We start from the raw sequence: 27,103 nt of genomic DNA on the forward strand, positions 1-27,103 counted from the left end.
TATATACTGGTTATTGATAGATTGGTATATAATAGGGTAAGACTAGATGAGCATATTCCTTCCTCCAACTCCTTTTCAGACATGAAATGTTCGTTTCTGTTACTTAATGAAAGTCTGCTGAATATTTATTTTGTTTTGGGGTTTGTTTTGTTTTTTATGTTTGAAAGAAATAAATCTTTCTCTACAGCAGGACAAACACTTTTATAATGCCTAAATCTGAATGACTTCGGAGTTTAAAAACTGTACGATTAGGTCTATCACAAAATGACTTCAATAATTTTTGGCCAGACTTGAGTATACTTTAGTAATACTTGCATTGCTCTGCAATATATGATTATTATATCAGTGGCACAATCGCAATTATTTCTGGGACAATATGTTGTCCGACAACACCAAAATGAACTAAAATAAAATAGTAAAATACACGAAAGGAAACAATACTGTTTTTTTTTTGTTTGTTTGCTTTTTAATTGGCATATTCTGGCACTGCAACTTTCAGTTCAGGAGTTGCTCAAAAAAGTCACTTACCCCAACAGCTGCTTCGGGGCATTAACAACATCAACCCCTTTATTTTAGAGAGATGTTTCCCATTCCCTCTTTTCTCCCGTCACAGTATGGCTCTGCTCTGATAACGCTTTGTTAGCAGCTGTAATATTTTCTAATTGTTCTGAGTCCTCTGATACCACTACTGACTCTGCCAAATTTATTCTGTTTTTATCTGCAGACTCCTGGCTGCAGGACTTAAAGCTCCGCAGTTCAGATCTTCTTCTTACTCTCGAGTGACATTTTTATTGAACAAATAGCAGAACAGGCAGCTTTAAATGGCAATTTGGGGATGCTGGTAATTCGAATGATCAAATCTCATGAACAAGTATCTAATAATGAACAGGTGGTATTCATCAGGCTGAAAGGAGCATTTTACAACACACTTGTGCAGTTAAGAGAGTTTGGCGAGTCCCATTTTAGCAAACCTCACAAACAAGATATGTAGGGTAAGGATATGAGCTGTATTTCTGTGGTATGAGCACCTATTTATTGACCTTTACAGCACACTGTGTGATGTATGAAAGCATGTACTGACACTGAAAAGCAAAAGGCAGGATGTGAGCTAAAGTGACATTTACATGCTGAGTAGTCTCTCCCTCTTCCTCTGCTCTCTGACACCCGACAGGCTCAGTGTGGAGGCCCGTCCCATGTCTGCTCACCTGAACAAGTAAGCAGATAAAAAATATTGTACTTTTTTTTTCAGCTGTCTTACATATTAACCCTAGAACAAATTCAGACAAATATGGCACTGATGGACATAAAGACAAGATGGACCATCACTTCCTGAGGGGGAGCAGAAAGTTACTGTACAGTATGTGAAGAAATTACAGTATTGTTCAAATTATCCTGCAAGAGGACTCTGAACTAGTCTAGTTGCTTTTATTTCAATTTAGTTTCACCCATGTGGAGTGTTATTAAGGTCTCATAACAGCTTTAAAAGGGACAGTTCACCCCAAAATCAACAATACATATTTTTCCTCTTACCTGCACACGTCACATTACCTGTAAACATCTAGATTGTTTTGGTGTGAGTTTTGGAAATATCAGTCTGCCTTCTCTCAGATATAATGAATGAATGAATAACTGAAAGGCACTCGGTTTGTGGTGCTCAAAGCGTCAAAAGATATATTTGAAAAACTCAGAAGTAACGCCCCTTTCCAGAAATCATGACCTGGTTACTCAAGATAATCCACAGACCTTGTTGTGGACAATTCCATGCAGGAACTACTTCTTTTCTAGTAGAAAGAAAGCAGTTCCCAGAAGAAAGAAAAGTAGGTCCTACGTCAAACTGCCCTCAACAAGGTCTGTGGATTATCTTGAGAAACTGAGTCATGATTTCTGGAAAGAGACACGAGCGATTTTCAAATTTATTTTTGAAAATCACTGAAGCCGAGTCCCATTGCATCCCATTATATTCGAAAGAAGACAGACATCTCTATGGCTGATATTTCCAAAACTTGGCACATGACAGCAAAACTCTGTAGGGGGATAAATAGTACTACAGGCCAGAGAAAAATCTGTACTTTTGATTTTTTCCTGTAAGGCTTGTTGTAGATTGTACAAACATAAAAGGACTCACAAGGATTATTAAGCACAGAGTCAATAAAAGGTGATTTTCCCACGCCTTTAAGCATCAGAAGCAAATGTTACAATGATTCTTTAGTTGTTTTAGGGTTTTAGTGGAGTAAAAGATGTCATTCTGGACCATATGTGGTGTTCCAACCCAGGAGGTGAAAAAAAAACATATGAAACACGAATATGAAATGGCAGACAGACACTGCACACTATCTTTTGCCTGGTGTAATTGAGACACAGCTTGAAGTGACACAGACACAGAAGTGACTGGGGTAAAATGGCTTCTCACCTCAAACCCTTCACTCCCTGCAGGATGGAAAGAAACTAGAATGTACACATTTCTACACAACAGCAATGAATCAAAGCTGTCATTAGACTATGGGTGATTGTTTCTTTTTCTTTTTTTGTTTTCAGTCCTTCAAAACCAGTACGAAATTCAGTTTGAGGACAAGCAACATCAAATAAAAGCAGAATATAAATATTGTATAGTGCCCCTTTAAAAGTAGAAATGAGCAGAATATTGATGGAGTCTTGACACTTGCACAGGCTGTACTGCATGTGCATTTTCTCTTCACCATTGTTCTAACCCCACTTACTGTAACTTAAAAACACATGACTATTTTTTAACACAAGCGTCAGACTGTGCTGCTCAGTGCTACCTTTGGGAATATGCCTGCAGACACTCTGGCAATTTGCAATGAAGACCGTTGGTCAGAAGAGAAAAAACATGTCAGTGCTGAAATGCCTCAGTCACATTCTGATCAATGCTAGAGCTTCATCTGGCTATGAACGCAGTCCACACATTTCTGATGAAGCTCGTGACAATTTCAACCATCACGGCATTAATTGTGAACGTGATATGTCTGGAGCATGCAATTTCCACTGCGCTTTCTTTTGACGTGCAGTTTCTTGTGAAAAGCCCTTTAATCACTCAATCAAACATGTAATTTAATCAGACTTAAAGAGGCAGCAGAGAAAAGGGCAGCAGGGTTTGTTTTGCAGGAGAGTGGTGCAGCAGAAGCATGTGAGTGAGTGCTGCTTACCCGTTTGTTGGTGGAGTCTCTGCCTCCGTCTCCCTGGTACCCGTCTGTGGAGTCCTCCTTACCGGCCCTCTCTTGTGAACATGACATAACCTGGCTCTCCATCTGAGGCTGCATCTCCGGCTCTGCAGCACTTGTAGCTCTCTCTTCCTCCACCGCTGCCTCCTCTTCCTCCTCCCTCTGTCGTTCCTCTCTGCAGTCTGAGAGAGCGGCTCCCAGTTTGCGCTCCTGCTTCGACCTCTGCCGTCTCTTGCGCCTGCTTGACCCTGAGGCTGTGGACTTGTGCGGGGAGGATCTTCCTTCAACAGGTCCCTCCCCTGAGGACTGTGCTGCCGCTGCTGCCGCTGCTGCTGCTGGGGACGGAGTCTGCAAAAGCCTCTGGAGCTCCAGGGTCTGTTGGATGCTGTCTCTCTCTGACTCAGCTGCCTGTAAGAGGGACTGAAGAGCCTTTATCTCCTCTTGCAAAGATTGAATCTGAAGGTGATGATCCTCAAAAGAACAAACTGGCTCAACAGCTTGCTCTTCTTGCTGGAGCTTTCTCTGGGCATGCTGCCCCCTCCCCTGCTCTCTCATAATCTCTTGCTTCTTTTCCAGTTCTTTCCCGAGGCTTTCATTTCGGGCGACAACCTTTGCGTTTTCTTGTCTCACTCTCATCAGCTCTACTTCCAGCTGTCCCACTTTACTGTCTGCGAACGTCAGTTGCTCTGTAACTTCGGAAAGCCTCCCAGCCAGGCTTTCTTTCTCACTCAAAGTAACATTAAGCTTCTCCATTAGCTCAGTAGTATCTTTTTCTATCACAGCTTTTTCTGACTGGTCTGTTTTTGTGTCCATTTTGAAATCTCTGCTGCTCTCTTCTAGCTCGCGAATGTGAGACTGAAGGCTGGCAATTTTTGCCTCAAACTCAAGTGTCTCCTTCAGCGTTCGCTCTTCTAACTGTGTCTTAGCTTCAATAAGACATGTGTACTCCTCCTTCAGCTCCTGATAGTTTACCTCAAAATTCTTTTCAGCAAAAGAGAAAGTAGACCTCTGTGTTTCTATTTCCTCACTGAGTTTAACAACCTGTTGCTGTATTTGATTGTTCTCTGCTGTGAGTGTCTCAATTTTCATATTTTTTGAGTCCACCTCTTCTTTCAAAGTGTTATTAGACTCCATCAGCGTCTCCTTTTCCAATTCCTGCTCTTTCCATTTGTTCTCCCAGTGTTGTTCTTTCTCTTTTGACTCCTTTTCAAGCACCTCTGCCTTTGTTAGTAATGTCTGAAGTTCCTTTTCCATTTGAGCTCGTTCTTCTCCTCCCTTTCTCAGTTCCTCGAGCTCTACTTGAAGCTCCTGAAGCTGCTGAACGAGCTCGTCTGCTTTGGAGCTGTGCAAAGCGAGCTTCAGATCTTCTTTTAGTCCAAGAATTTGGTGCAAAAGCTCATCTCGCTCTGTGGCAAAACTCACCTTCTCCCTTTGTAACAAATGCAGTTTTTCCTCATAACCAACACGCAGCTCATCCAGCGCCCTCTCGTGCTTGACAGCAGCTTCATTGAGAAGGTTTTCTGTGTTCAAGAAGCTCTCCCTTTGCAATTCCTCCCTCAGATTGGTGAGCTCTTCCTCGTGGCTGAACAGAAGCTGAGTCCTGAGTCGTTCAAGCTCTGCTTCCTGTGACTCCGCCATGCGGTCCAGCACGGCATCTTTCTCCCTCTCCAGCATCTCCAGCTTGATCTTGTAGTTGGTTATTTCTGACTCGTGTTTTGCTTCCGCCTCTTCTGCCGCCTCCTGAGCAGCAGCCAGCTCACTCTTCAGATTGTCGATGGTCTCCTGGAGGCGCTGCAGTTCACCTTGTTGGCTTTCCTGAGAGATAAGACTGTGGGAGACCTGCTCCACTTTTTCTTTAGCAGAACGGAGCTCTTGGAGAAGATCCTCAACCTTGGCCTGCAGGTTGAACTTCTCCTGAGTGACTTGGCTGAGCTCATGTCTGGCTTTATCGTGCATTGATTGGGATTGCTCTAATGTCTCATGAAGCTCTCTGATCTTTGCATTGAGAGTCTCCACCTCCACAGTGCTAACAGTGGAGCTTTGAGAAAGTTGTGCTTTTAGAAGCTCTATCTCAGTGCAATGTTTTGCAGTCATTTGCTCCACTCTCGCTGCATGCTGCAAATTAAGCTCCTGTTTCATCTGGACTATTTGCTGGCCGTACATCTCGTCCAGCTCTGCCCTGAGAAGTTCAAGCTTCCTCACAGTCTCTTCCTGCATTTTTTGGATGGTGTCACTCTCAGACAGACTGCCCTGGTGGTAACGCTTCTGCAGGTCCTCGACTGTGCCCATGAGCTGCATGATTTCATTGGATGACATTCGCTCTTTCTGTCTGGAGGTTGCAAGTTCACCCTTACAAGTTTCTAACTCAGTTCGCTCTTTGTCCAATTCTAATTTACAACTCTCTATTTCGCTTTTACAGCTTTCCAAGTCAGACTTGGCGCTTTCCAACTCATCCATGCATCTTTCAAGCTCTGATTCTTTTGAGGCTAGCCACTGCTGGAGGTCACTCTGGCGTTTTTGAGAGGACTCCAGCTCATCCTCAAGCTGCGTAAGAGAGCAGTCACGCTCTGAAATGACTCTCCCTTGCTCTGCTATTATCAGGTCTTTCTCATTTGACTGGTGCATAATATTCTCATCTGTAGTCCGTCCCACATGGACCAGCTCCTCTCTGAGCAAGGTCAATGACAGCTCGTGTTCTGTGATTATTGCAGTTTGCTCTGAAATTAGCTGATTTTTCTCTTTCAGTGTTTGTGCAAAAGACTCCTCCGCTGTTCTCAACTCTGTCAGTGACTGCTCCTGACTCAAAATGACTTTTTCTTGTTCAGCAATCAGCCGGTCTTTTTCGTTTATTCTCAGTGTGAATGATTCCTCTGATCTTCTCTCTGCCTACAAAGAAAAACAATTATTAGACATCCACTTACATCTAACAGAGTAAGTCTAAAAGATATCTGCAGGATCACACTGGGCAACTTACCATCTCGGCGTCACTGAGTTTGTGCTGGAGCTGGCTGATGTGCTCCAGCTGCTCGCTGCTCCTCTGTTGGTGCTTTTTGACCTCGACATTCATCTCCTCCAGCTGCTGTTGGTACTGCATGAGCTGCTGCCGTGCCTGAAGAAGATCAGCTGCTGTGCTGCTGTGGCTGGTGTTCCTCAGCGTCTCGCCTGCCTGCAGCTGTGATATTTCCACACACAAATTAATTTCTAATTGAATACATGAGCAGCAAGCAGGAGGGGAATATAATGGTAGTGAAACAGCCTGTGGTGTAAGATCGAATAGCTTTCATAACAGTTTAGACTTTAAACTTTCAGAGTTCCCACCTGCTGGAACTGAATTTGCAGTTTTTGACTTTGCTCCGTCAGTTCCAGGAATTCTTTCATGATCTCGTCTTTCTCTTCGCGAGCCTGCTGAAGGTTGGCTGTGAGCTGGGTGATGATGCCATCTCGCTGCTTCAGAGCAGCCTCGAAGTCCTGCAGCTATAAAAGGAAAATGCATATGTGTAGAGAATAGAGAAGAGAAAAGGGAAGAGAAAGAGAAAGCTTAGAAACAGGAGTGAAAGAAACATACAGTACTTTCAAGGCTGAACCTGGGTATCATAAGGAAGGAGGGAATGTGCTGATTGTTAAAGCTACAGAGCTTTCTGATGGAGGAATAAAGAAGCTCCCACCTTTACAAAATCTTCACATCAAACTGGCATGATAATGGTCATTTAGAGCTACAGGTCTGTTTGCAGGATGGCAAATAATTTGAAGAGGATGCGATTGCTTGAGCACAGACAGTATCACACTCAGCTGTGATTAAAAATCAAATGGAAGATGTAATCATGTTTAAATATGTCAAAAGATTCCCACTGTCTGACCTATAATACAGTAACAAAACATTTACCTGTTGCACTCCCTCTGTGCCAAAGGCAGCCCTGATTTCTTCAAGCTCTCGACTCAGCTCCTCCACAGCCCGGGTCTTGGCAGCTAGAGCATCTTCCATATCCTGCATAGTACCACCCTTTGTCACCTGCTGCAGGGGCTCCACCTCCTCCTGAGCAGGAAAATAAGCACTCTTACAGCATTTACTGGGTTTCAGTAAAGCCATTAAGATGAGGTTTCAAGTGTGAGTTTGGCACTTCGTCACCACCCAAAGAGCGACAGCAGTTAGTTACAAGAGCTGGGAGCCACATGAAGGAATGTGTAGTAAATATGTTAATATTAAAATTGATACTCTTTTTTTTCCTTCGCTGCATCTTCCAAAAAAGGGAGATCGCTGTGGACAATAACCCAAAGCAGTTTAGGCAAAGTTCTGTTAGTGGGAGTTAATAAGTCCTGCAAGATAACTAAATTCAGCTAATTACCTGCAGATTCTTGAAATGCAGATGACAGTGGGCTGAAGGAACCTTTCAATTCCAGTTCCTGGAACTAAAAGTCTCCGGTACTTTGGGTGGAAAAACGGCTTTTGTCTCCTTTAGATTCCCTTCAAATTCTATTAAAACTCAAAGAAGTATCTGACCTAGCTGACTCTGCATAATTGATGATAATTAGAGAGGGGACAGAAACGCTTTCATATCACCGTTATTACACTCTAAAAAAAAGACGCTGACATTTTCAATGAAAGCTGATCATTTGGAAAATAATTATGTGTGTTACATCCCACACTAAGGAATAAAAATCTTTATCATGAATCCTTTAAGTTAAATTTGAAATATGTTAAGTTATGGCAGCACTGATATACTGTATTATCACAACATCTCTCCTCATTTCACTGTAAGTTGCACTGAAATCAACACGTCACTGACCATTTCTAGTCGTGCTGCTCATCTGTCACAACTGTACTGATCAGCACCTCCCTGCTGTCTGTCTTTGCACCTCAGTGAAAGCAGAGCAGAGTTCTTTGAGTCCTCTCTCCTCCAAGCTCTTCACTCTCCTCTCCTTCACCAGCTTTCAGAGATAATTTACACCTCTAAAATGTCAAAAAGCCCTGTTCAGTCCCAAACTCCTCTCTTCAAAATTGTCATTTCAAGCACAATTTTTTTCTTTTCCCCACAGCACAGTTTTCAGACACCTAACATGTATGTAGGTATAAGTGTAAAACAGGCTTGGTTAGTGAGTTACAGGAAATCTTGCAGAGTGCTTAACTAGAAGCAAAGACAGAGTTACATTCAGCAGCCAGAGGGTTTTCTAGCAGGGGCAAAAGCAGAGCCAAAAGAACTGCTTGATCGGATTACTGTACCCAGATAAAATCCTTCGAAGACATCATTAGGCTCTCTGTCATCTCATCATGGCATCCATTTACCTGTTAATTCACAGTGCTGTCAATGAAACATTAAGGTTTGGGAACTGTGACGGAAAAGCTTGCATGAATTTCGGGAGTGATCATTGGTTTGTTGGGTTTAGTATGGAATAAAATCACACTGAAATCATCCTCAGTTAAAATTTCAAACAGTTCTCAATTACTGAGAAAACATTTGTTCTTAATGATTTAACATGTAGTATCACGTAACATTAGACAAAAAAGGAAGCAGACAATCAACAAGAAATGAAGAAGAATTTGATTACGATACTGGCGTTGAGTAAGTATTGTTACAAGCATGATTGTTGAACTTCTGTAGCACCTTTCATGAATAAACTCCAGCTCAGAGTGCAGTTTGAGGACAGGCAAAGAATAAAACATCACTTATTTTCCTGAAAATTAAAGGCTAGGTTTACTTTAGCCCTTTAACCCACAAAAAGGCAGATTTTACCATCATGTGATATTGTTATTACTTGTCTAATATTCAGACTCAGTGGATGTGTTCAGTGATCCTCTTCCTTCTGCTCTTCTTTCTGTTCACTAGAGCCATTTCCAATTAAAACAACAAAGATACGCAGCCAGCATGGCTGATAAGCTATGAAAAACTTGGTAAGTTGGTCATAAACGTGTCATGATACCTGTTGTGAACATGAAGGAGTATTAATGAACATTTACAACGGTTGTTATTAAGTGTCATTCGGTCAATTATGTCATTTTCAATGCAAAGTTGACATAGTTTAAGATGTCTTTGTCATGACAACTAGACATTAACCAAGACAAAAATGTTTGACCACAGGGAATACAGTACTGACATGGTTTTCTTGCTGAGTTTGGCTACTGGCACCCCCAGGCCTGAGTCAGCTAATTAGGTGGCTAGCTCCGAGCTAACTAACAACAGTTAGTCACATACTGGTGCTCTTTGGATACTTCAGGTATATCATGCTTACTCTTCTAGTGACGCGCTCACTGCATGAGCACACAGGCAATGAGCCCTTCACTAGGAGAATAAAAGGAGGTTCGTGTCATAAGGTGATGATACATATTTTCAGAAAGGTCATCTCACCTCTGAGGAACAATCTTCAGCAGTAGTGGACACTTCACTCTCCGGCTGCAACAGTGAAGACAAAAAGAAATTCATCAATACCACATTTTGAAAGTGATTTTAATCGTAACACAAGACAAATTAAGCAAGTTAAGTACACAATGACACAGCAACAAAAGCACATCCACGGTTCGACATTAACCGTGACCCACAAAAATTTCCTCTGTGGCCACCAAATATTCTATGGAGGTGGCCACCATGTTTTATTCCCATACTTTCACCAACACAATATTACACCAAGCCCCTAATGTTGGTGGCCAAAGTACATTTTAAGTACACATGTGGTGTTTCCTGAAGGCATTATCTGAAATGAAAAACTTCTGGCTAGTTGAGGAAACTGGTGTCACACTGCAGTACATCACATCTTTAGATGTATCATATTCCAGCCACTTTTTCTGCTTCCATTCACTCTTAAATTTTTGTTGCTGTTTTGTTTCTTCACAGTCCACGTGTTGAGTTTCAGGGTTTTCTGTAAGGATCATGTTACCACTTTGACCAGGCTTAGTTAGCCCATTCTAGTAGACCCGATATATCGAAGCTAGCCTGCGATGAGTACCACTTATTGTTTTCATAGAAAGTTGAACTAAAAGGCCCAAAGGAATCTAAATGCTCTTGCAGTTTAGGGATTAAACTTGCTGGCCAAAGGGGCCACTTAAATGGAATATCTGGTGACCACAGAGTGACTTATTGGCCATAGCTAATGTTGAACCCTGCAGTCCAATTATTTCACGACTTTTAGTTCAACATCCTACAAGAACAGCGAACAGTACTCAAGGCTGACCAGCTACAGATATGTCGGGGTGCTGGAGTCTAGGTTTATAAAGCCTGCTAACACTGCTAATACGTTTCTGACAGACCCGTGGGAACATGGCTTAAAAATATAAGCATCTATCCCTGATATTAATCACAAATAAACATATAATTACAAGTCAACAAAATCTAGGTAAATTAATTTAAGTACTTTAAACAATAATAAATGTAGCTGCAGTAAAATTTGTAGCTCAACAATACAACGACTATAGTTAGTGAAATGTTCAAGTAGTCTTCTGATCTTTAATCAAAATGCACAAAATGTTGAATCATAACTATCTGAAACAATGCCTGCCATATGTCCTATTTCAGCAGGCACTCAGCATTCAAATATGGGCCTAACCTACTTATGCCACACAGTTCTTTTCTCACTCCCACAGAGTAATGACGGCCATTATTGAAGTCTATTTTCAGGTTACTTCCTGGGTCACAAATTGAAACTGTATGGGGCCCAGTCAGAACAGGGCAGAAATGACAGGTTTTGCTTTGACTGATTGTGTAACCTGAACATCCACTCAAACTGTTAACAGCAACATGCACAAAGACGAACACTGGCCAAGTGACATATAATATGTAAACATTTTATTGCAACCTCATTGATAAGGGAGCCTTGATGCAAAGTTTACTTGCTACTGCTTACGCATTAGAGGCCTCAATGAGTCAACACACTTGTATTTGCAATTACAATCTCTTTCAGATGCCTGTGAAAGACCTGAGAATGGAAAACTTTGACGCTGTTGTGTTTCCACAGCAACCCCTTCCTGCTCACAGCCATCAGCATCACGACAAGATATCTGAAGAGAACTGAACCCCATGACCACTTAGTCTGGAAAAATGAGCAAAGAAATCTGGGGAACAAAACCACAGAGAAGAATAAAATAATTTAACTTTGAATGGTTAAACCATGTATCTACATAATGATTCACACATACCGTGCATGAATGGCTCGGTCTGTTAACATTCACGAGTTTCATTTGTTAGTGATACATAACAGCTCCCATCCATGCAGCAGAAAAATACAGCATGTCCCACAGTCTTTTGTACTAGAGAGGATGTGGGTCGCTCTCAAGGTTAAAAAAAAAAAAACTCTGTGCAATGAAAACATTCATACATTCAATCAACCTTAAGGTCTGCTAAAAAGTGGTGCAAGGCCACAGGAATTGGTCACGCAGACCGACGCATCTCAACCTGTTTAAAGGCAATTGTCTGTTTCCATGGCAACCGGGAGTTTTGTGGGCATGTACTGCATCAAGTGTACAGTGGGTTCAGGGAGAGAGTGGCTGCACTGCACCGATAAAAGAGGCCGAGAGGGCTTGAATGACGAAAGAGGAAAAAAAAAAAAACCTGCAAGAGCCCTCGGGTCTCTACATATTTTTTAAACAGTTTTAGATTTGCTGCTGAATTATACAAGTGGATGAATATTTATTTATCAGAATCATCACTGAGACAAGTGAATGTTCAGGCTCAAACTTTTCCATTTATCTCGAAACTCAGCAATGCATTGCAGGTTTGAAGTTTGTGTATGCTTGTAAAGCTTGCAGACCCAACATCAATCATAGCTGCTGTGCAGCACTGAGTCAGGGTCGGGCATTTTGAGAAGGAAGAAGAAGCAGGAAGAGGAGGAACATGAAAACATATGTGAGTCCGTTAGCAGAACTCCTCAGACAATGTTTATGTAAGACTTCTTAATTTAAAAGAGAGAAGCTTAGGACTGTGTTTCCCAGCCCTGGTCCTGAGAGCACACTGCCATGCATGTTTCAGATGTTTCCCTCTTCATCATCGATTCATTTTAATCAGGAGCGTATGAGCAGAGAAACAACTAAAGCAGCACAATGTCTGAGAATTCGTTAGCCTGTTTATTCTGCATCACACAGAGCTCAAACTCATAGCTTCAGGCCACAATACTGTTGAGCTATCTGCTGGGTGAGAAACCACATAGGGCTTCTACATACCTGCGGGCATTATGACTGAGAAAATCAGCAGAGCTGTGTGTAAAAGCATATTTCAAACTATTGTCAAACATTCAGTTGTCAAGACAAAATTCAGAGAGTTTGTCTACTTCATCTAGACAACATCGAGATGTCTGTAGTTTATTTATACAAAGACTGATGGCTCCACAAGTGAAAAACTGATGTTTTAAGGTGCTTCTATTCCCACTGACTTAAACAGTGTGAATGAGGATTGAATTCAAAATATCTTTAAAAATATAGTTTGAGATTAAATTCTGAAATTCGAGGATTTGCGGAAGCTGTTGACAATAAAATATTGTGATGCACTGTGGGCTCAATTTTTGATAAATCAAAAATCTGATTGGATCAGTTGTAGTTTGAAGATGCAGTGAAGCAAGTTTGGTGCCAATTGAGCAAAAAAAGATTAAGGTTTAATTAGACATTGAGTTTCTCAGAAAAACAAAGTAATGGACTACATAATTACTACATCTTCAAGCATCTGAACATTTCTGCTCAACTGGGGCTACACTCTGGTTAATGCTGCAAACTGATCATTGGCTGATTTTTTTTTTTTTTTTTAGGAATTTTAAACTTGGCACGGATTCTGTAAAACCACCATCAGGACCTGTTGATGATTTTTGGCATAGAACTGGACCTATGTGGAAAGTTTGGTTCATTTCCATGCATAGGAGGGAAGATTTCCTAGGAAGAAAAATAATAACAGTGGCAAAAGCAGGAGGATCCTGCAGCAGAGCTGTTTAAAGGTTTTATGAGAAAAAAAAAAATCAATTGACTGACCATTTTTTAAACAGGAAGCAACAGCGCTTGCTAAGGCTGCAGTAGTATTTATAAATGAAAAATGAATGAATTCCTAGAGTGCATCAACGCTGAGTTTTATCATCCCTGTATTGTTGTTTCAAATAGCATGCTTGATTAAGTTATCTGGCAATGATGTATTATGCAAAGGAAGAACTAAGCAGCTGAAACTTCAACCAAATCCCCTGCTTCACCAGAAGTTTGTGAATTTTTTAAGACGTGCACGCAACAATGCAACAGACTGTATCCTCTGCAAAATAAAAATGATCGTCAAAGCATCACTGCACCAACGTATAAAACAATATTATCCCTGCTGGAGCCTTGCACCGTAGCACTGTGCTTGATTATAAATCAAAGCCAACTGTTTACATTATAGAAAATAATATAAAAAGGTTTTTCCTCATCCTATATTCAAGTTTTCCAGTGACCATTTCCAACATTATAGCATCAAGTCTGTATTAAAGTTTTAAAGACATTCTGACAAGTCCAAACTTGTAAACTAAGCTGTAAGGGCCTCAGTAACTTGATTTTCAGTAATGTGCATTTTGGTCTCATTGTGAGAGTCCGCCATTTCCTGATAATTTTCTGAGAAGATTCAGGGTAAAAACACTGCAATTCAGAACCAATTATAAGGAAAATAGGCTTTTCTTTGAAATAACAACTCTGATAAGCCAAAGTAAATATTCATGTACAACTGGAAACTTTAAGTGAAATATGCTTACATGGTGTCACATGCTATTCACAGGTTTTCTTTCAAAAAGATGTCAGTAACTATTTTTTAAGTGTACATTTTGATTAAACTGTGTGAGTCATCAGTGCAAAACAAACAAGGCTGCAGATCTTCACCTCCACCTGGACTCTTTTCATTTATAATTAACGCTGAATTTTAAAATTCTGAAAGAAATAAGGTAACAAAAACATTTTTTTTATCTATTATTTCCTGCTGAAAATCCAACAACGCTGATCTGTGCTCCCGGTGGGACCGGTTGTCATGACAGCTACAGCGGGCTCATTAAGCTCCAGGAGACAACAGAAACAAAACTCTGGCGGAGACAGTGATCATTTTCACACACATCTACCACCATGAATACGACTCTTACCAGCTCTTATAAGTACATGTCAATAATAAAAAATTAAAGCCATTAAATGAACCTGCAGCACTTAAAGTTGAAAGACTTTCCGGGTGCAGCAGCATCAGACACACACATTAGAGACAGACGAAACACTTCAGAGGAATGCTAATATCTAAAATGGCATTAAATATGTCCAAAATAACTGTAAATGGCTACAATTACTGACAGATTCATGAATAAACATTATACTGTACATCTAGTGCAATTATGTGTGACTCATCTATCACTGAATGTAATGCTGGGCTAAATACTGTTTCAAAGTATTTAGTCAGTGAACCTGAACAGACTCAACTCTGGAGGAAAATTCTAGAAAGGTGAACGAATATATATATATTTTTTAATTTTTATACAATGGTCCAGTGTGTCGGATTTACAGGGATGTATTGGAAGAATATGGCAAAAATGGAATGTAATATTTATAAGTAAGTTTTCATTAGTGTATAATCAGCTGAAAATAAGAATTGTTGTGTTTTGTTACTTTAGAATGAACCATTTATATCTACATAGGGTGCAGGTTCTCTTCCATAGAGTCCACCATGTTTCTACAGTAGCCCTGAATGGACAAACCAAACACTGGCTCTAGAGAGGCCATTTCACGTTTTTCGTGAGTTTTGTGGCCACTGTAGGTACACGCAAGGTGGAGTGTTTGCGATCTGCACGCTCACCACAAGATGCAACTAAATCCTAAAACACACTGACCCTTTAGATCTTATAATAAAACAATAAAGAAAAGATAAAAAAAAACAATGGGCATGTTCAAACCAGTTCTGAATTTTGAATGGAGGCTGAATCTATTCTTCACAGCAACTTAAACATAGAAACACCCAGAAATCCTTCCTGAAAGGCATCTTTTTATTTTAAAAGTCCACAAGTTGCAGCAGATTTGCTCAGCAACTTACTAATTTTATGGAAGTTTTTTTTACTGAATTTGAAACAATTTGCCTGCAACTTTATAGTTGCCGCTCTAAAATCCAAGCACATAAAATAAACCCGTGTTTGGTCAAATTAGTACAATAAATTAAGATTTCATTACAAAATGGCAAGTATTTGTGTATTAATTTTAGAGCTGAACCCATCAGTCAATTAATCAATTATACATTGATCAACAGGAAATTAACTAGCAACTGTCTTGTTAATCAATTTTTTGTTACAGTACAGGATTTGTACTTTTAATGGATAAAATTCAAGCACTTTCAAGGCACCTAAACTAAAAAATTTACTGACTCTCCAGGGATTTATCATCAATTAAAAATAATGCTAATGTAATGAAAATATATTTCTAATTCCTACAGTTTGCACAGTTTTTCTTGCATTAAAAATAATGAATAGACTTATTTTCTGCATGTGGTGACACAGTAATCACTACTGATAGTACTGAACTGTTATGAGTAAGTCTAAAAGTCTACCTCTATGGTGTAGGTCTGGTCATGTTTGACTGTCTCTCCACTCTGCAGTGTCCTGGCGAAGGTAAACTCTGTGGTAGGTGGGTCTTTATTTCCCTCTTGTGATCCATCTCGTCCTCCACCTGAGCCCTCCTCTCCACCCACGGGCTGATCCGACTCAACCTCCACCCTTCCCTGCGAGTCCCCCTCCGAGTCCTCAGCCGACTTCTTTTTCTTCTTCTTCTTCTGTTTCTTCTGGGAGTCCGCGTGAGCTTTTCTCTGGCGGTACTCAGCCAACTGGAGGGGAAAGAGGAGAAAAAGGCAGGTGTTCAAGATAACTATTATGCTTTTGGCTTCAATTGTGCTCCCTAGAAGTTAAAAGAAAAACGCTTCAACAAACATCCTACTCTACGTGTCCGTTTGTAGCTTCTTTTTAGATCTTTGTTTATCTGACCCTAATGCTTAGACTTAAGGGCATGAACCACCTGATTTAACCTAATTCACAGTCTGCACAGCACAGAGTTTATACTTCTAACAAAGAAAAAAGAAAATATATGAACCTACTCTGAGTCTACACAGTTTGGCGAAACTCAAGCGAAACATTGTGTGCCCCAAAAAGGCGTCTTTCCCGCTCCGAGCGAGTCCTCCCTCCCTGTGTCCATATGACTCGACACATGCCTCTTGCTGTGCCAGGTGGTAATCCTGACTGACTAAAGGGATTACATTTTTAAACTATGTCAACGATCTGTCTGATCTTCACCGTTTTCATTACTCTTTGCTTCATTCAGCACCAGAACATTATGCTGTCTCTTCTTTCTTGAGAAGTGTTTTACATTTTTAATACTCAAAGATTTGTGATAGAAATAACTTTTTGCAGGTACAAGAATCAGTCTCCGCTTCATATCAGTGAAAATAAACTGGAGCGCTTCTGCTAATTTATGTTGCATATCTGGGACTTCATACAAGTCTGACCTAAACTTTACTAATGTTCATGACAGCATCATGATAATTAGCCTGTCTCAATCTCTTTCATAAATTGTTTCACTGAGGAGAAACTAAAACTTAATAGTCTATTGTCTTTCAAAGAATTCAGGGCTGCAGCTAACAATGAATTATATTACTGATTAAACTTTTGAATAATTGCTTTCCTGTACTCAAGGCCAGAAAATAATAAAATAGTACAACCCCAGTTCCAAAAAATGTTGGGATTTTGTGTAACACATAACAATGCAAAGATTTACAAAAACTTTTTGACCTATGATTAGTTGAATACAAGATATTTAATGGTCCAACTGATTAACCTAATTATTTTTTGTAAATATACACTCATTCTGAATTTGATGCCTGCAACATATTGCAAAAAAGGTTGGGACAGAGTCATGTTTACCACTGTGAAACAACAGCGAGTGTTTGGAAACTGAGGACACTACTTGTTTAAGTTTTAAAAGTGAAATTCTCGCTCATTCTCACTTTATATACAACTTCAGGTGCTCACCAGTCCGGGGTCTCTGTTGTTGCATTTTGTGCTTCATAATGCACCACACATTTTCAACAGGAGACAGGTCTGGACTGCAGGCAGGTCAGTCTAGTACATGAACTCTTTTACTATGAAGCCACAGTGTTGTAACACGTACAGAACTGTCTTGGAATTGACTGAAATAAACAGGGACGTCTCTGAAGAAGATGTCGTCTGGATGGCAGCACATGTTGCTCCAAAACCTCTGTCTATCTTTCACCATTAATGGAACCTTCACAAATGTAAAAATTAACCATGATGACACTGGGCGCCAACACACACCCACATACCATCTCAAATGCTTTTTAAGTTAATGCTGGTAACAACCAGAATGGTCCTTGTCCTCATTAACCCTGAAGACACAACAACCATGTTTTCCAAAAGACAATCTGAAATGTGAACTTGCTTTGCATGATAGAGTCTTAACTTGCATTTGTAGATGTGGCAACAAACTGAGTTGACTTACAATGTTTTTCCAAACTATGCTGCTGATCAACTAACTGATTAATCATTAATCAACTCGTAATCAATTCAGTGACAAAAGCAGCAAATCCTCACATTTGAGAAGCTGAAACTGGTAAATTTTTTAGCTTAAAAAAATGATTTAATCAAAACAACTAGCAATTACTTGTCTGTAATTTAATCAAGCACTGATCCTTCATTTACTAGCCCAAATCAAAAACATTTCTTCATTTTGTTGTTCAGTGTTTGTAACGTTTATCATTTGTAACACAGGCTTCTTCCTAATTTGATTTAAAAACTGTATAAACACAACCACCTGAAATAAATAATGGTGAGGTGAAGTGACACTCGAAGTACAAGTACACTAAACAGAACTAGTTTCTAACAAGTCATCCTCCGTTACACATTAACTCTCATTGTGTGTCTTTTTTTTTTTTTTTTTTTTAAAGACAAACCAATATTATAGTATAAACAAAAGCAGCAGCAGGGGTATTTTACATGAATCACCATCATCAGGGAAATGATGAGACTAATTACACAGCCTGGACAGTTGGCACTACTGGCATCCATTATGTATGAGGAACCAGTGACAGCAAATACACGACAGAGTCAGCTGAGCGGGGCAGACGGCAGGGCTACAGGTGTCACGCCACAGCTGTCGCATGGATTGCCATTGCCATAGACAGACTGTTACCAAGGATACTGTGCTAATGCCTGCTCACCTGTCCTGGAAATGTCCACGATCTACCCCACGACAGAGATCATAAGCCTATATCCACATTAACATAGAGGGTTGGCAGATAGGGGTTTAGACGTGGATTTTGTTTTGCGTTTCTTCTGGGGCAAAATGGTTCATGTCTGAGAAGACATCATCACGTTTTCATTTTCAGTATGACTGAAAAATACAAATCAAACGTTTATATCAAATCATATGTTATTTTATATTGAGATATTAATCAACTCTGAGATGTAGCAAATTTTGTCAATTCTATTTCATGCTTTAACTGAGAAACTTGGACAAAATAACGAAAGGGGAATGTCTGTTTTTTTGTCTCAGTGATTAAACACCTGACAAAATTAATTAAAAATTTTACCCCAAAAAAATCTGCCTTGCAAATTATTTTTAAGGAAGGAATAATTCAAACTAGGGCTGCACAACTGATCAAAACATTATCAGCTTCATAATAAAGTACTGTAGTGCTGCAGAGATGCCCTGGCCTTCAAATTTTGTTCTCCGGATGTAAGAAAACATGTTTTTTTTTTTTTTGAGATGAATGAGAGCTAAAAAACAAAAAAAAAAATCATTGATCATTCCCCCTAATCATGAATCATATCGCAATTGCAGTATCGATTAATAATCAATCAACAATCAAAATGTACATTTTTTGCCATACAGTGCAGTCCTACGTCAAGGATCCGCATAATGCATACTGGTAAATAACACTGAATGTAAACAGAGACTTTGGTAACAGGAAAAAACCTTTAAGTGTGATCAATTAATGTAAACTGACTTTTAAATATTTTGCTCTGTGGATGTGAAGCAGTTATTTTCATTATTTTAGTAATATGCCAATTATTTTCTCATTTAATCAGTTAATTGTTTTGTCTTTAAGATGTCAGACAACAGTAAAAGGTTCCCACAGCCAAATGCGATCTATTTTGATAACTTTGATTTTATTTGATTAACAGTCACAAAGATGTTCGGTTTACAATAGAAGTGCATCAAATCCTGACATTAAAGAAGCTAAAACCAGCAAATATTTGGCATTTTTCCTTGAAAAGTGACCCTCTCCTGCAGCAGCAGTGTCAGTATGAAAGTAAGCACTTTTTGACAGGTCTGGTTTGGTGATGCTGCTGAACAAAAGGTTAGAGAGGCTGACACGACAGAGCTGGGAGTGGGCGTCGTGGTCACGTCCCACACCTACAACACACAGCTTAAAAGCTCAAAGGGTTTTTGATCTGTGCCTCTGCACCTCCACGCACGCCCCACCCCTCATCCAAATATAGGCTATATCCATCTATCTGTTTCCACAAGAGCTCTATCCATTACATACCAGAGCATGCAGAATGAGATATGAATGAATGCCAGGCTCGCAGACTCTGACTGACTTTGTAAACACAACAGAAAAGGCTCTCCTTTAATTCTGGCTCAATCAGAATTACACACTGTCAGTAATATGCGCTATGCAGTAGACCTGCCAGCAGGAATCACCCTGACTTCTGGAAAAGTCTCGGGAACCCCAGCCTTTCGTTGAGCTGCTTATCATAGCAGGCTGCCCTATTTGGCTGTGCAGAACAGAGCATTGGCTGAACATATGGGGAACTGGAGCCTGTGTAGCTGCATCACCATCTGGGAAAAACAGAGACTACGTAGGTGTATCACCATCTGCTGTCTGAAAACATTTACACAGGCATATTTTTTTACATGGGCTTTTTATTTATCCACATCTAATAGTAGCACTTTACCAGCATCAACAGCAGCAACATCCAGTAAACTGATTTTTTTTTTTTTCTGATGAAGTGCAGTGGAGAAACTTTTTACTCTAAGCACTTTACTCAACCTGAAAAAATGAAAAAACTGATGGTATGTTTGTGCAGTATTAAATCTAAATAACATAAACAACTGTCAAAACTCCTAAGGTATCAAACTTTGGTATGAAATGACAAGGCATTATTCGATACCTGATAGTACTGAAGCAAATTGTTACGTACCGAGCTCCAGAAAAAATGAAGTTACAAAGATGTGGTTTTGTTTTATTTTAGAAGCCTTTTACTTACATAACTTTGTGGAAACACCAGGATATTTTGTGTTTCAAGATAAGTTTGAGGATGTTATAAAAACAACTCCTTGCAGAAGGGTTGGACGATAAGAAAATATCTATCATGAAATGGTGTAAATTATGTTGGCTTGTCACAGCTATATCTGTAACGACATATATTTTCTATTGTGTTGAATATTTTAATTCGTGAAGCTTTTAATTCCATGACTTAGCCAAAAATCATAGGCTACATTTCCCTCTGCTTATCCATGGACAGCATATTAATTGATTTTTACTGAAACTGTGTCAAATAAAAATATATAAATATGACATTTATAAATTACAGTTGCCATAAAGAATATTCTATCCACCTATCCCGCTTTAACATCAGGCTGTAACTCAAACTCACCTCTGCAAACTCTCATCAAGGCAGAAATGAATACATAATAAAACTTTCTTTAAAATAGTTTTAGGGATTGCCTTGCTTGTGGTGCACCATGATAAGCGAAAAACAAAGCTGACCAAGCACAGTTCAACATCAGCAATTCTGTTGCATTTCTGAACTGATGACGTATGAAAAGTCAACACTCTTCAGAGGATCTTAAGTTTTGTGCCTTAGGAAAGAGCGCGCTGAATGCACGAGTCTGTCTGCAGCCTTTAGTTTTTTTTATCAGAAACAAGTAGAAACAGTAGTTTAGTACATGTGATGCTTATTCAATATACTGTCTACCAGTAATTACTTACAAAATGTGCCATTAAATAAGTAACAGAGAGGTTTTCCGGAGTTTGTTGGATGCCTGTGAGAGACGCTGCTAAAAATACTTAAGCAATACAGAAATACAGCAGTGTGGTGAAGGGGGGGGCAACGTCATGTGTCAATGAGACTGCTAGCAACACTGTGTTAGTCAACACCACACTACTTGAGGCAACAAATCTCGTGCTTTACACACACATTCAAGTTAGTGATCAACAATAGTTAACAACCCTGAAAACAAAGCACCTGCAACTGAAGCTACCTCTGCCCCACCTGGTTTATGACTGGTGCAGCAGGTGGAGCTTCATCTGTGAAACATTTAAAAGAGAGAACTGGCTATAAATTATATATAGGCTGTATATGCACATATGTGTCTCAGACATAGACTGCAGAGATAAAACTGCTCCTGTCCTGAAGTCTGTTCACAGGAGTAAAGAGTCATTTCAGTGCTTTATTCTGATTCTCATCACGTACATGTTGCCAGTGAAGAATGAGTTTAATCTGCAGACCAACAAATCATCCTGGTTTATTTCTAAAGCAATAAGCTTTTTCTCACAACCTTTTGTGCCCTTTGACTCAACAAATCTAAGCCACGATCAAAGTCATGCAACCTTTGCCTGAACTAGGGCTGAACAATTGAAGATTTTATCAAAATCAGAAGTGATATATTTGTTAAAAGGCAAATTGTGTCAAAGTACCATTTTAAATTTAAATTTGTGCTGCTTCATCATCACATCATATTCTACAGACTTAAGTAAACATCTTTGTTTGTTCAAATGTTTTTCAATGAAAATGAGAACAATGGCATAAAAATTATCGCTCCCCATAAATCATATTGCAACTGCAGCATCAACCAAAATAGCCACAAGTAGATATCAGAGATTGAACAAGGTGCTCATGCACCATCCTCCTACTCCCTAATTCTGGCCCCAGCTGCCACAGCCGCCCTCCCAACTCCAGAGAACCACCACCTTATAGAAGAAGAACAACAGATTTATCTCTGATACTACCGTGCTGAAATGCTTAAAAACTTGTCTTTTCACATGCAATAGTGCCGTTGCATGGGCCTTAATTATTTTCTGTTATAACTCATCCCATTCCTAGGTCCTGAACTTGAACTATATGCTGGACTTTGGCCTGCTGAAAGTGCATGACATTCATCCTGGGTTTGACTCTCGCCTATAAGACGACTGCATGTCCTCCTCACCCTATTCCGCTTTGAAATGAAACCTGCATCTGTTGGCTCTATAAGATCCTTATACACCTCTTAGGAGAGACAATCGTGACTTAACACTTTGAAGATTGTTATTTGGTGCAAACTAGATTGGCATAAAAATCGTAGTGCGTGACCAAACAAAAACTGAAAGTACGGCAAAAAATTGTCTGGTGTGAATACATCCTAAGCGTTAAATCTTGATTTTAGACAAACAAACAATTGGCACTAAAGCTGTGATGACTAGGCTATTCTAGGAATATGCATACTGAAAACCTTTTCTCTCATATTGACAGTGAAGCACAAAAAGTCTCTTGCATGGTATACTATCTAAACATTAGTGATTAGTTGCGGTGTGCAACAGCAGCTTCAGATTACATCTATGCTTTTATGCAAGATGCTGGCTGTTGCACTGTCGCCTCAAGTGAAAAACAAGCGTTTGTATATTTCAAAAGAGAGTTAAGTGTTCCCCAAATATTTCTAGAAATGCACCTTCCAGGCTCTATAAATCTGGACAGCTATTAGACTATCACATTCAATTAATTACCTGCCAATCCCTTCTCAAACAGAGCTGATACTACCACGGCTTCAGAAGAATTCAGTGTTATATATACAAACATAAAGACTGCAGCATAAAAGTAAAACTCTGCCATGTCATTTAAGCTAATTAATACACCGAATGAGCCATGGTGGTCAACGTCTGTTCATCACATAGAGCTGTGCAGGGCACATCCATGATTAGTCATCTAAAGGATTAACCATTCAAGCCTAAGCTAAGTAGATCAACTTGTACCTTTGCTGTCCTCAAAACCTCCAATGCTGCCTGACAGTGACACTGACCTTTAGGTTATTCTGAACCTGAAAACCCACCTGCACTTTTTTTGTGGTTGCACTATTGAAAGCTGCTGCATTATACATAGTTTAGCAAATATTCTCTCCAAATTGAGGTGAATATATCTTTACAGCTATATAAAAAAAAAAACTACAGAACTACAAATCTGTGACATTAACCATCAGATATTCACTGCCCTGATGCCTCATTTTGCAGAATGATATCAAGCAAACACATCAGCCCTATCAATCATAATGACAGAAGCTGGTCAAGTTACTTTTAATCAGTGACCAGTAGACACATCAGTTAAGTAGAGAAACAAATAAGCACGCCTTCCTCCATGAAAGATGCACGCGAGCATCCCTTGGGCCAAATTTAAAAAAACACTGCAGTGTTCTCCCCCTGAGCCAATCAGAATAATTCTGAAAATGCTGGCACAGCAAATGGGCTGGCACATGTCGTTCCCTGAAGTTTCATTAAAGATGAGTGCTGTTCAACGGTCTGTAATAGACAGACAGAACTGAACTGATGTACAGACAAAAAGAACAGAAAAATCAATGGAAACCGCTCAGCAGTGAAAAAAAACTGAGTAGAAGAAGATGATTCAGTTGATAAAATGTAACTGCACTGGACAACACAGGCAATTTACACAATTTCTTCCTATAAGTGGCACTATAAGGTGACTTTACAGAGGCCTTGTTGAAGCATCTGCAGACTCTATGTTTAGATAGTGTGGACCTGAAAGAAGTGAGAGGTTGGCAGAAAGTAACAGAGAGAATTTTAAAAGGACAGTTCGCCCCAAAATCAAAAATTCAATTTTTTAATCTTACCTGCATGATTCTCCAAATACACAATTCGACATTATTTATAATTTTAAGGCCCAATCTGATTTTTTTCAGTCAATATGGTATCAAGTGCGATATAACTGCAGGTAAGCTACACTGTGTTATCTTCTGGGTGTTGTGTTTTTTTTCTCTGGACACACAACAGATGCCACAAGTTGGCGGGGGGAGAGAAAAAATATACTGGGAGAATCACTCAATTTGCCTTTCGATTCAATTACTGAAATTGAGAGCTCCTTTCAATCGATTTTTGATTTCATATAGGAATTGTGACACCCCTACTATTTATCCATCTATAATGTTTTGGCATGCGTTGCATTGTTTTGGAGACACTGGCCAAAGCTGTGGAGGCAGTTGTGTTAAGTTACTGCTGACAAACCCCCGAATGAAAACATTTCCTGTTTGTGCTGCTTCATAATAAAAACATTTAAATAATGCAACAACATGGGACTTTTATTGTAAATAATTTAAGGAAACAGTGTGTTTAACCCAGACTTATATGAATGGCTTATCCACCATGTTGCAGCCGCTCAACTTGACCTTCGTCAAGCTCGTCTGCTCGTCTTTAAGGAAGAATCCCTGTTGCAATAGAATTGCAAACCCCTGCTGTGCTGGGCTGACAGGACAAGTCAAACCAAGTCAAGTCAGGCCAGCTCATGTGTATGGCAAAGGGCCATATATAACTAACCCAGAATCTTTACACCATGTTGAGCTCATCACTGCAGTGTTGGGTCACTTACAACAACAGAGTCTCAAAAACAGAAACTCAAAGCCTCATGTAACTGGAGAGCTGAGCCAAAGTCTGAACACGTGCAACTCCATAATGCTGTAATGCTCCTGTCAATATGGTCCATTTTACCACGGAGACAAGTGCGAGCAACAATACATCTGCAGCTAATGGCTTCATGAAACAATAGCCAGGCAACAGCAGCCCACAGTTTACGCTTTGCTCATTGTCTGCTATGACTCAATAGGCACTTGGTTGGGACAGACATCTTTTCAAGCTGGCTGCACAATACATGATTGACAGCTCTAGTTTTACTCAGACATCAACATGAACTCTACCTATACGTGATTCAATAAAGACATTTTCCTACATTGTCACTGCTCTTTGTCTCCGATTTCCACACTGAAAAATCACAGCAGCTCTTCTGACGTTGTCAAACGTCCTCTGAACTATCACCAAAATACATTTCTGATTAATTTTTGAGGCAAAGTAGGCCACACAGACTGATTATGCATTTTATATCTAAACTAACTAGTTTAAAAGAAAGGTCTTACGGTTTGAAAGTTTGGAGAGGGAGTGTGTTATGCCATCATCTTGCTGACTGACTCAGACATGTATCAGCTTGGACTCAATCTGAGCTTACAAGATCTGAGTCTGTGAGACTATTAGAACAAATTATAATGTCCTGGATATCCCTGAGAACCATTATCAATGTGCTATTCAGTGAAATATCTTGTGAAGTTTCTCTCCTGCATGTGAGGCCATGGTGACATGGTACTGTGTAAAAAAACAGCAGTCAAACTCTCCTGCAGTACAGAGGAGCCTTTTATACACCAAAATGCCAGAGCCAAAACCACGGAAATGGTCTTTCTCATGGTCTCTCCCACTGAGCTAACCTAAAAGCCAAAGCACCAGGCCCTGTATGAAACCTGGAGTGACCAAAGGAGACAGCAAACACAGCATATTATATCTGCAGAATCAGGATGGAAAGTGTTTGGAGCGTAGCACCTTTTCAAGTCTGCCTGACAACATTTATTTTTATTCTCAATGCCATCTCTTTGTTGAGGGTTATAGAGAATCTCAGCTGGACAAAAACAGCAATTGTGATGAACAGTTATATAGTCAGCAGTGTGTGAGCAACAGTGGTGAACAACTACTTGAGACTTCTGTGCTGGAATGAGGCTATCAAGATTAATTCTAGACCCACTAAATTGTTACTCTGACTGCCAGGGTGTGTTATTATTATCATACTGTACATTATCTATTTGATGCAAAAAGTGGAGGGCGGCAAATTCCACAGTGGTCTGAGGAGCTTCAAATGATAATATATCATGCTGTCAAGATCTCCTTGCAGGTATCTTATTAATAAAATTCAAACTCAAGATTAGGGCTGCACATGATAATTTATTTTCATTGTTGATTAATCTGTTAATTAATTCCTTCATTACATGATTAGCGGTTTAGTCTGTAAAATGTCAGATTTAAAAAGTTGTAAGTTGTAGTTGTAAGATGTGCAAAGTGGAGGTCAGCAAATCACACAGTGGTTCGATCAGCTTCAAATGATTATCTGAGATCTCCTTGCATGTTATTAACTGGATTCATACTCAAGATGTTTGTGTATTCAAATATAAATAGCTGCTGCATGGTTTCACCAGTGAAAGCCATTAAATATTAGGGTATTAAAAAACATGGCTCAGACAGAGCAGTGTGCAATTTGTTTTATTGCCATTTAATGCATGAAACAAGGTTCATGTCTGAGACAAAATTAATAAAAATGACTTGCAATGCAGGTTTATAAGTCTAGCATTGTTATACATGAGTCAGTGAATGGGTGGGGGGTTGTTCTCTTGACCTACATGTTGCTGCTGCTGGTTAATGAAGCCAATGACACGCACCAATCCAGGTATACAAGGCTTAATTAAGTCCAGCATTTTCCTTTATTATAGCAACACTGTTTTACATGAGGCACTGAATGAGTGGGGGCTATCCTCTTGACCTAAATGTGTGTTGATAAAGCCAATATAGCTCAAGTCTGGCATGTGGGGCAATGTTTGCTCTAGCTAGTGGGGATATGTCCTGTAAATCCTGTTACACCAGCCTGTCAGCCTCACTTCAGGTGGCGTTTATAAGCCTTTGATAACGATGTGACGGCCTGACTTATGAGTGATCAAGTTAGCGTTGTGTGCTCACTCCTTCACGTCGGTTTTTAGAAGAATAAACTCAAACAGTGGAGTAACGTGTGACATGAAGCATGACAAAGGCGTCTGTGGCTAGCAGTAGCTATGCTAACAGCCCGGCGAGCCAGCCCCCCCTGGCCGGCTGTCAGACCGGAGCAGGGCGCATGTTTGC

At 39.8% G+C, this 27,103-nt stretch overlaps 1 protein-coding gene across 1 annotated transcript in view; it reads right to left on the reverse strand.

Moving 5' to 3' along the window:
* The window catches only part of akap9 (A kinase (PRKA) anchor protein 9), a 79,931-nt gene that overhangs the window by 52,433 nt on the left and 395 nt on the right, over window positions 1-27,103 (reverse strand). Inside the window, exons 2-9 of the mRNA XM_084738599.1 lie at window positions 15,674-15,946; window positions 9,521-9,565; window positions 8,398-8,460; window positions 7,063-7,212; window positions 6,498-6,653; window positions 6,154-6,351; window positions 3,165-6,065; window positions 1,125-1,205 (exon numbers count right to left, since the gene is read on the reverse strand). Of these exons, the coding sequence (XP_084594725.1) occupies window positions 1,125-1,205; window positions 3,165-6,065; window positions 6,154-6,351; window positions 6,498-6,653; window positions 7,063-7,212; window positions 8,398-8,460; window positions 9,521-9,565; window positions 15,674-15,946 (3,867 nt within the window). The remainder of the gene's footprint in view (window positions 1-1,124; window positions 1,206-3,164; window positions 6,066-6,153; window positions 6,352-6,497; window positions 6,654-7,062; window positions 7,213-8,397; window positions 8,461-9,520; window positions 9,566-15,673; window positions 15,947-27,103) is intronic.

Source organism: Lutjanus erythropterus, chromosome 16 (assembly GCF_056507025.1).
Source record: "Lutjanus erythropterus isolate fLutEry1 chromosome 16, fLutEry1.hap2, whole genome shotgun sequence".
Taxonomy (NCBI): Eukaryota; Metazoa; Chordata; class Actinopteri; order Lutjaniformes; family Lutjanidae; genus Lutjanus; species Lutjanus erythropterus.